This window comes from Lampetra fluviatilis, chromosome 41, assembly GCF_964198595.1.
Source record: "Lampetra fluviatilis chromosome 41, kcLamFluv1.1, whole genome shotgun sequence".
Lineage (NCBI taxonomy): Eukaryota > Metazoa > Chordata > Hyperoartia > Petromyzontiformes > Petromyzontidae > Lampetra > Lampetra fluviatilis.
This window is the reverse complement of record NC_136315.1, coordinates 11,083,627-11,093,380: the sequence shown is the minus strand read 5'-3', so window position 1 is coordinate 11,093,380 and position 9,754 is coordinate 11,083,627. Positions and strand designations below refer to the sequence as shown.

General features: G+C 48.7%; 1 protein-coding gene across 1 annotated transcript; it reads left to right on the top strand.

The window, feature by feature from the left end:
- The first annotated feature begins 1 nt into the window (after window position 1).
- On the top strand, window positions 2-9,754 carry AATF (apoptosis antagonizing transcription factor). Its single transcript, XM_078875572.1, has 13 exons — window positions 2-380; window positions 713-895; window positions 2,582-2,798; window positions 4,530-4,645; window positions 5,082-5,219; window positions 5,690-5,798; window positions 6,677-6,860; window positions 7,566-7,739; window positions 7,923-7,997; window positions 8,495-8,562; window positions 8,787-8,867; window positions 9,365-9,436; window positions 9,566-9,754. The coding sequence occupies exons 1-13, from the start codon at window positions 305-307 to the stop codon at window positions 9,627-9,629; spliced, it is 1,557 nt and encodes a 518-aa protein (XP_078731698.1). The 5' UTR covers window positions 2-304; the 3' UTR covers window positions 9,630-9,754.

Here is a 9,754-nt window from a genome sequence, read left to right as displayed (position 1 = left end):
GCGAGGGTAGTCATAAAGTTACACGAAGCGAGGTACGGCGACACTGCAAGGGTACCAATAAAGCTACACGGTGCGAGAGTACCAATAAAGTTATACAGAGAGCACGTGGAGGAGGCAGAGTACAGTGCGTGGAGCTGTAGAGACACGGAGAGGATCCGTGCGGCTGTGGAGGAGAGAGGCTCCTGCGGAGAGGGGCGATTGAGTGGATGCGTGAGTCAGTGGGTGCAGGAGTGAGCGAGTGGGTGATTTAGTGGGTGGGTGCGAGGGTGATAGTGAGTGAGGGGTGAGTGGGAGGGTGAGGACCATGTCTCTCTCGGAGAGTCTCTCAGCGCTGCTCAACCCGACTCCGCGCGCCGTGGACCCCGAAGACGCGGACACAGGTACACGGCGGGTCTCGCACAGGGTCATTGTAACACGGGGGCCATGATGTATGTGCCGTATTTTGAACTTCTTTCGCATCGTACGTAGCCAACCGTGTTCATCGAGAGGTGCGGGGGCAGGACAACACACTAAACACAACGCAGTTCTAAAGAAATTCGTTTTCAATCGAGATGTGCTCAAGTGGCTTCCTAATAATAACACGGGGATCGTGGTAACACGGGGGTCACAATGGCAAAATGGGTCGCCAAGCCGCGTGGTGCGATCGCAAGTGCGCGCACGTGTGTGAGTGTGTGGAGGGAGATTTTCCTACAGGGTGTCTCTCTATGTGCAGGCTGCTGCGGGGCTCGGCTTGCTGAGCGCTTTGCGCAGAACGAGGAGGATGAGGTTGGGCCCAGCGTACTGCGGCGCCGCGCCGCGCTCGCAGAGAGCGACGCGCGTTATCGCGGCCTCATCGCGACGCGCCAGGACCTCCACCACCACGACGACGATGAGGATGATGATGGAAGCGATGATGGTGAGTGCTGCAACTGTTAACCGTTCCCTGGATTGTAACTCAGGCTTGGTGGCTCAGTGGTGCAGCGAGCGGCTCGCAATTGGAGGTTGCGAGTGTAAATCCTGATTGGGGATTGACTCAGCCCATCATCCCTCATCGGTCGATAAAATAACTACCATTATTTAAGGGAAGTCAACAGTAGTTTTCATATGGATAAACTAAACCCCGTCAAAGGAATCTGCAATGTCCAATCAAGAGAAGATTCCACCAGCATAGGTGGCGCGGACTGCGGGTAATGCCCAATGGTGTGGGAGCAAGCAATCTTGTAAGTGTTCGTCTGTGATGCGGTCACCGCACGTAACCGGAGGGAAGAGGATTTCTGTGTGTCCTATGGGCTTTCAGAAAGTGTCTTGCAATTTTAAAGCAGAATATGGCATGATCTTATGTATGTACAGTAAGGGAAAAAAGTATTTGATCCCCTGCTGATTTTGTATGTTTGCCCACTGACAAAGAAATGATCAGTCTATAATTTTAATGGTAGGTTTATTTGAATAGTGAGAGACAGAATAACAACAAAAAAAACGCATGTCAAAAATGTTATAAATTGATTTGCATTTTAATGAGGGAAATAAGTATTTGACCCCTCTGCAAAACATGACTTAGTACTTGGTGGCAAAACCCTTGTTGGCAATCACAGAGGTCAGACGTTTCTTGTACTTGGCCACCAGGTTTGCACACATCTCAGGAGGGATTTTGTCCTACTCCTCTTTGCAGATCTTCTCCAAGTCATTAAGGTTTCGAGGCTGTCCTTTACGGCGTAGTGTGTTACCAACTGTTTTCTTGGTGACTATGGTCCCAGCTGCCTTGAGATAATTGACAAGATCCTCCCGTGCAGTTCTGGGCTGATTCCTCACCGTTCTCATGATCATTGCAACTCCACGAGGTGAGATCTTGCATGGAGCCCCAGGCCGAGGGAAATTGACAGTTCTTTTGTGTTTCTTCCATTTGCGAATAATCGCACAAACTGTTGTCACCTTCTCACCAAGCTGCTTGGCGATGGTCTTGTAGCCCATTCCAGCCTTGTGTAAGTCTACAATCTTGTTTCTGACATCCTTGGAGAGCTCTTTGGTCTTGGCCATGGTGGAGAGTTTGGAATCTGATTGATTGCTTCTGTGAACAGGTGTCTTTTATACAGGTAACAAGCTGAGATTAGGAGCACTCCCTTTAAGAGTGTGCTCCTAATCTCAGCTCGTTACCTTCATAAAAGACACCTGGGAGCCAGAAATCTTTCTGATTGAGAGGGGGTCAAATACTTATCTCCCTCATTAAAATGCAAATCAATTTATAACATTTTTGACATGCGTTTTTCTGGATTTTGTTGTTGTTATTCTGTCTCTCACTGTTCAAATAAACCTACCATTAAAATTATAGACTGATCATTTCTTTGTCAGTGGGCAAACGTACAAAATCAGCAGGGGATCAAATACTTTTTTCCCTCACTGTATGTTGAACTGCTTTCGCGCACCGTATGCAGCCAATCTTGCTAATCAGGTGCTGGGGGAAGGAAAACAAATTAAACACAAAAAGCAGTTAGAAAGAAATGAGTTTTCAATTTAGAACACGTCCCATGTGTTTCCAGAAGGGCACGCACTCTAGCGGTGGATAGACCGTGAAACGCGTTCACCTCGGACCCATCTGTCGTTGCAGGGAGTTCGGTAGGAGCTGCAAGCGAAGCGCAAGTGGAGGCGGAGGAGCAGGAGGAAGGGCCTGCAGCGATCACGAGCGCGACGTGGGAACATGCGCGCCCTGGAGAGCAGCAACTTCAGGAAGACGATGACGAAAATGAAAGCCCTGGTGATGATGACGATGATGATGACGCTGATGGAAATGGCATGGATGAAGAGGAGGAGGTGACATCTGAAGAGTAAGGGTGCACATCTTAGAGTTCACAATCCTTGAGTCTCTTCCACTAGCACGGTCATAGTTAATTGGGTTTGTGTCAAATAAAACGAATTTAAAGACATCTCTATTAGGGGAAATATAAGTGCATTTCTAAGAAAGTGACGAAAGATGTTTTTTAAATGTAGACGAATCCAAACCCAAACTGATAAAACTGGTTAAGAGGTATAGCTATGGGACCCTTTTTGCCAGACTATCTTAACACCTGTGTTGTATCACCTGGTTAAGAGGTTTAATTGTTCTAAACCGAAGAAGGAAGTTGAGATGCATGTGGGTTGGTGCGAGCTGAGCCAGTAGCGCCGCTCTTGCAGACCAAAACACCCTGCCACCGGGGCCTTGACTCTCTAATGACTCGCAGCGGTAGCAGGAGAGTGATGGATGACTGGTGACAGCTTGAGCTCGCCAAGCCAGGGAGAGCTGGATTCCTGTCTGATGTTTGAAGCCATTGCTTCAAAATTAAATTTGTTGCCACGTCCACTTCACTGGCGATTGGGCCTGTACACAGTTATATTCACACACGAGAGCATTAGAGGGAAGTCTATTACTGGTAGGAACGAAGTGGACCAGCCTACAATAGATTATTTCGTCCGTCCGTCCGTGTAGCAACATCGCCCCCTACTGCAAACACTTGGCATGACCCTACAAAAACCTTTAGACTCAGTGACGCTGTCCTGGCTAAACAAGTGTAACATTCCCTTATAATTCCCTCAGATAGCTTTTAATTAAAACATTCAAATTAATGAGGCTTTCCTGCCTAAATACGTGTAACATTCCCTTATAATTCCCTGAGATAGCTTTGAATTAAAACTTTGAAATTAAATAAAAAAACTCACAGCGCCCTAAAGCCTACAGCTAGGCCTAAAGCCTAGAACTAGACCTCAGAGTCTCCCTTCGTATCGTACCCCCGCGTGTGTGAAAGGGAGTTAATGTTTAACAATGTTACATTCCCTGATGTTTTAAAATAGAAACATTTACATTTAAAGCTTTTACATTAATAATTAAAACATTTAAATTATACATTAATAATTAAAACATTTAAATTAAAAATTAACTCACAGCGACCAAAAGCCTACAGCTAGGCCTAAAGCCTAGAACTAGGCCACAAACTCTCCCTTCGTATTGTACCCCCGCGTGTGTGAAAGGGAGTTAATGTTTCACAATGTTACATTCCCTGATGTTTTTAAATAGAAACATTTAAATTTAAAGCTTTTACATTAATTATTAAAACATTTAAATTAAAAATTAACTCACAGCGACCTAAAGCCTACAGCTAGGCCTAAAGCCTAGAACTAGGCCTCACACTCTCCCTTCGTATCGTCCGATTCAGTGTAGCAACATCGCCCCCTACTGCAAACACTTGGCAGGACCCTACAAAAACCTTTAGACTCAGTGGGGCTTTCCTGGCTAAACAAGTGTAATAATACATTATGTTTATATTCTTTGGTTATTCGTTCCTACCAGCCCACCCCGCAGGGTCCTGTTTATAGAAAGCAATTTAATTGGTGTTATTAGAAACTTGGATTCAGCATTTAATTTTAAATGACTGAAATGTGACGTGCATCAGCATTTTTTTGGCAAACTAATGTCTGTATGTACGTATGTATGCGTGTTGAACGACATTGTAAAGATATTATTGATTTGACCATTGACCCCGATATGTCACGTATCTTTTTTTTCTTAACTTGACGTTCCACAGGGAAGGCCTGTTACAGGGTGGACTGCACAAACCTGAGAATGGAGGAGTGGTAACATTTCAGTCAGAAGAGATTGATGAAGAGGTGGGCAAGGGTCAGGCCATCAAACGACAAATTGGTACGCATGTGTAACTTCTCACCAGTGCTTGCATCGGTTCCACTGCGTCACGGTAGAACGAAGATGCTGTCCGCCTTGTGGGCCGCGCCTGCGCTGAATTGCTCTGTGGGAGCCAGCCCACGTCGGCGTTTGTCTGATGCTGCCATTGGCCCGGTGCTCCGACTTGGCCACTTCAAAGGCCCGCATGTGAAGGGTAAATAGGAAAAGGTCAGGACTTCCAAGTTTGGCTGCAAAGGGCATATTTATTGTAAAGTGGCTGGTAACCATAATAAATCGTGCAAGGAGTATTTATGAAAATTAGTCATTGGACCGCATTGTATAATATTTCCTATGCTGCTTGTGACTGTGTTGGCTGTGCGTCCCTGGTATATCGATGTTGTGCCCAGAGTGGGCTTGTCAGAGGCGCTAGTGCAGCTGCCCGTGTTTGGATGTGCAGGCCTTTGGGATCATCTGCTGGAAGCTCGGATCAAGATGCAACGGGCACTGGAGATCTGTAACCGCCTCCCACAGCCCGACACGCTGCCCGGCTTCAAGGCACGCTCTGGCGACGCCCTGTCGCGCACACTTGGCGAAAGTGAGTCGCTTCACCCTGAGCTGCCCTCGAGCAGCTAAACAAATGCACATACGAGACGCCGGTTACGAAATTCAGTATCTCGTCGGCAATCGTGCTTCGCTTGAGCCAATACTGGTCAACCGTGTTTATAGGCAAGGACCCTCTCTGTTAGAGATGGTTCCTAGTTCACAATACAAGAGTTTGCTTGCCATGATTACCCAACCTCAGGCTTATGCAGTGCCTTGCTTTGCTTCTGAATGCAAGAGATTGGTGATCATAAACAGACGAAGGAGCGTGGGCTGTCACCAGGACCGGAGTTTACATTCTCCGATATGGCCTTGACTGTTTTCCACACGTTCTCTGCTGTGAAGCTGCTTCAGATACTGTTGCATTGAGATGCTGCGCTAACTCAAATTGCATTGTAATTACAGACTATTACTAACGGGCATTGCTGATCCGTGTGACGTACTCTGTGCTTGTCTGCTGTTTAGGTCGCTCAGTGCTCCTGGAGCAAATGAGGCTACTGACCGACTTGCAGAACCACCTACTGCACTCAAATGCAGACACACAGCACATGGTGGACAGGAGCAGCCTGCACAAGTGCGTATCTTTGGCCCGGTGTCTGCTTCTGTGTGTTGCTGGTGTCTGGGCGGTACCGTTGAGTGCGTGTAGGAGTGTGTTTGTGCGGTGGGGAGCGGTAGTATAGCAGTTAGCACGCTGTGCTACGAACCTGGCGTCCCATGTTCTATTTCTGCTCACGGCCAAACACCAGTGACGATTATCTGAACCGGTCCTGGGCCTCCCCTAGGTCGACTAGGCCTCAAATGGGTACCTGTGCGATGTATAAACATCGCCACTAGGGAGACAAAGGCGGCCGGGCGTGGTGTTGGCTAGCCACCCAATCGTGTGCTGTTCCGACCGTCATAGGTGCTCTCTAACAGAACTTGCCCCAACAGTCTGTTAAGGCTATATGGGGAATCTCTTTGTATGTGCCGTGAGGAGCGGTGGCACATTGGTTGGCATACTGCGCTACGAACTCGGTGACCCGAGTTTGTTGCACACTCACGGCCAACACCAGTGATGATTATCTGAACCGGTGCTGGGTGTCCCCTCGATCGACTCTGCCTCAAATGAGTACATGATGCAGTGTGTAAACATCACCATGAGGGAGATGAAGGTGACCAGGCATGGTGCTGCGCATCCACCCTCTCAAGTGCCGTGCCTTAATAGGTGCTCGCTAACAGCACTTGCCCCAAAAGTCTGTTAAGGCTTTACAGGGTATTTCTGTCTTCATCTTTTGTCTGTGTGTGCACCGTGTCTCTGCTTCGGTGTGTTTGTAGCCTCTGGGTGGTGTCGGAGAGCATGTGTGTGTGATTGGGTGACTTGTTGATTTGGAATGGTTGGGCTCGGGTGCAGCATGGATGTTGTGCAAGTGCAGCTAGAGCTCAGTGCTGCCACCATCTGTCTTGCTTTGGCAGTTGGGAGGAGCAGCCAGGCAGTGCTGCTCTCCCTCAGGGGGGCCGGGCGCCCAGCAAGCGCTCGCTGCTCATGGACGAATACCCCGACTTCTCCGCCAAGAGATTCACTGCCTACAAGCATCATCGCAATGCCGTCATCCAAAAGTGGCACGACAAAACTAAACTCAGCGCAGGCAAGATGAAGGTAATTGTAGAATGAGTGGGGAATGCTCCCCGGGTAGATGCGGGGTTTGAAAAAATCAGGCTGGGCTTGTCTATGATCCATCCAGGGTTCAAGTAAATTATTATTATTATAGGCTGGATTATGTGAGCTCACAGATTATTGAAAGATTTGGACACTGTCCCATCGGTGAGCTCCTTTTGGGAGGTGAGGCTGCGTTAGCTGGGTCATGCAGCCCGCATGCCCAGCCACTGCATGCCTAAGTAGCTTTTATTTGGCCGGATAAAGGAGGCAAAACGGTTGCGGCATTGGCTAGAGAATAGATGGACTGATGTGGAACAGGTGGATGTGGAGTCAATTGGACTTGTCGATGGCTGGTACCAGCGAAGGATGCTACTGGCAAGTTGGAGGCAGTCGTCCTCCAGCAACAACAGAGAGCAGAGGAACAACGTTCACAACAATTAACGGAGCTCTGGGCGGCTAAAAAGCAGCAAGTTGGCACAGTGGGAACCATAAATGGTGCATCTCCCAGTCCTCTCAGTCAAACTGGCACATGGGTCTGTTTCGTGACCTCAAGGTCACGTCAAGTGTGGAAGGCTTGCTATAACCAGGTTAGGTGCACTTAACTTGGCACAAGTGCTGTGGTGATGTCACCGCCACTCAGTGAAAAATGACGGCTGTTATTGTGTGTGTGTGTAATCTTTTTCTATGTGTGTGATCTGGTGGCAGGGCTTCGCCTCGTTTGATCGCTCCGTGCTGCTGCAAATTGAGCACGTGTTGCAGGAGCGTGAGCGCCTGCTCCTGCGCACGCAAACCAAGCGCTCTGCCTTCACCATCCTGGGGAAGACCCCAAACGAGGAGACCAGCGACAGCGGCATGGGGACCGACGAGTCACATCCCGCGGTACAAACATAGTCTAGGTGTGATGCGTACTCTGTGATGCACTCGTTGAGTGTGATGCGCACTCTGTGATGTACTCGCATGAAACCCTCACTCTGTCGCCCCGTGTAGACTCGGAGAATGTTAGTGCGGCTCTCATAGAAGCCTTGTCGTTAATTTTGGCTGACGAGCTGCTGTGACCTGCAGGTAGCACCAAGGGCTGCGTCACAGCTCAAGGACATTGATCCGGAGGTGTTTGATGATGGGGATTTCTACCACCAGGTACAATGAGTGTGTGAATACACTCCGTGCGTGTGAGAATACGCTGCGCCCGAATACGCTGTGCACGAATACGCTGCACATGTGTGTGTGAATACAATGCGTGCATGTGAATACGGTGCTTATGAATGCACTGCGCATGGATTAACCAAGTATGCTCATACCATACACTCATAGATGAAAATCCCCCATATAGCCTTAGACTGTTGGGGTAAGTGCTGTTAGCAAGAACCTATAAAGGCTGGCACTGCACATGAGGGGGTGGGTGGAAAGCACCATGCCTGACCGCCTTTGTTTCTCTGAGTGGCGATGTTTACACAACACCAGGTACTCATTTGAGGCTGAGCCGACCTCGGGGAGGTCCAGGACCGGTTCAGATAATCGTCACCAGTGTTGGCCGCGAGCAGGAATTGAACCCGGTTCGTAGCACAGCGCGCTAACCGCTACACTACTGCTCCCCGTATACATACACATAGACTTGTGCCGTTTGCCACTTACAGCTGCTGCGTGAGCTGATCGAGTGCAAGACGGCTGCCACGGACTCTAACGATCAGCTCGCTTGGGGAAGGTAATGCCCATTGGAACCCCCCACTCGCACGCATATGTTGAGGTGTAAGTGCAGGAAACGTGAATGTGCGCACATCCTCACTATGAGTTGACCCTGTATGTATGTATGTTGAACCAACCGTGCTAATTGGAGGTGCGATGCTGAATAAAAGAGCAATTGCGTTGCCTCTCTACGCGCGCTCGCTCACTTCAGTTTTCAACAGTTTGTGGTGGTTTTCATTGCAGGCAGTGGCTGGAGATACAAAAGTTAAGAAGTAAAGTTAAGAAGAAGGTTGACACGAAAGCCAGCAAAGGACGCAAAATCAGGTTGAGAGAAATATCTCTTCGAACGGTCGTGTGGTAAAGTTTCGTGTGGTGACGTTTCATGCAGCATGACAAAGGTAGACACATTGAGGATCGTGATGCCTCGGCAAGAGCTCAAGCAAAGACGGTCTCTGGCTGTACTCTGTGCCTTTGGGATTCTTTACCCCCTAGTCATAATCGTAAAGTTTTTATGGTGATCATCGGCCTTTGGGATTCTTTACTCCCTAGTCATCATCGTAAAATTGTTTATGGTGATGATCGGCACAGGAGATAAAGACGTCCCGGGCGTTCGTAGGTGCTCACTAACAGCACTTGCTGCAATAGTCTGTTTAGGCTATACGGGGGGGGGGGGGGGGGGGCTCTTTGCCTTGGTGTTTGTGCTGCTGCTGCTACTGCTGCAGAACTTGCCGAATCTTTGCATTAGAACCCAGCAATCGAACACTATGGGTAGCGTACCTTGAGCTCATATTCACGTTTGTGCGGCATCTGCCCTCATGCAGGTACAACGTGCACAGCAAGCTGCTGAGCTTCATGGCTCCCGTTGACAACAGCTGCATGAGCGATGAGGCCAGGTACAGCACAACTGTGGTGTTTCCATTGCGCATCGCACACAACCGTGGCGTTTCCATTATGCATCACACGGAAAAAACCGTGTTTACAATTTGTGCGTCTGCTGTATGTACCGTGTGCTGCGTGTGCAGGACGGAATTGTTCCGTTCTCTCTTTGGGAAAAGCCAGAAGCAGGAGCCGTCACCTGCTGTGTGAAGCATCACTGCACATTTGCCGTCATCAAATATTCTGAGCAAATCGCACGTTCTGTCTTGGGACTCTTTTAAAATATTTGAACATATTTGTATTATTCTTTACTCATTAAATTCACACGAAGCGAA

What these genes read in the sequence shown, in the direction of transcription:
- AATF (XM_078875572.1), top strand. Translation starts at nt 305, where the DNA reads ATGTCTCTCTCGGAGAGTCTCTCAGCGCTGCTCAACCCGACTCCGCGC. An exon ending in CCCCGAAGACGCGGACACAG is followed by an intron (nt 381 to 712) that starts GTACACGGCGGG and finishes CTCTATGTGCAG; the next exon opens with GCTGCTGCGGGGCTCGGCTT. An exon ending in TCAGCGCAGGCAAGATGAAG is followed by an intron (nt 6,861 to 7,565) that starts GTAATTGTAGAA and finishes ATCTGGTGGCAG; the next exon opens with GGCTTCGCCTCGTTTGATCG.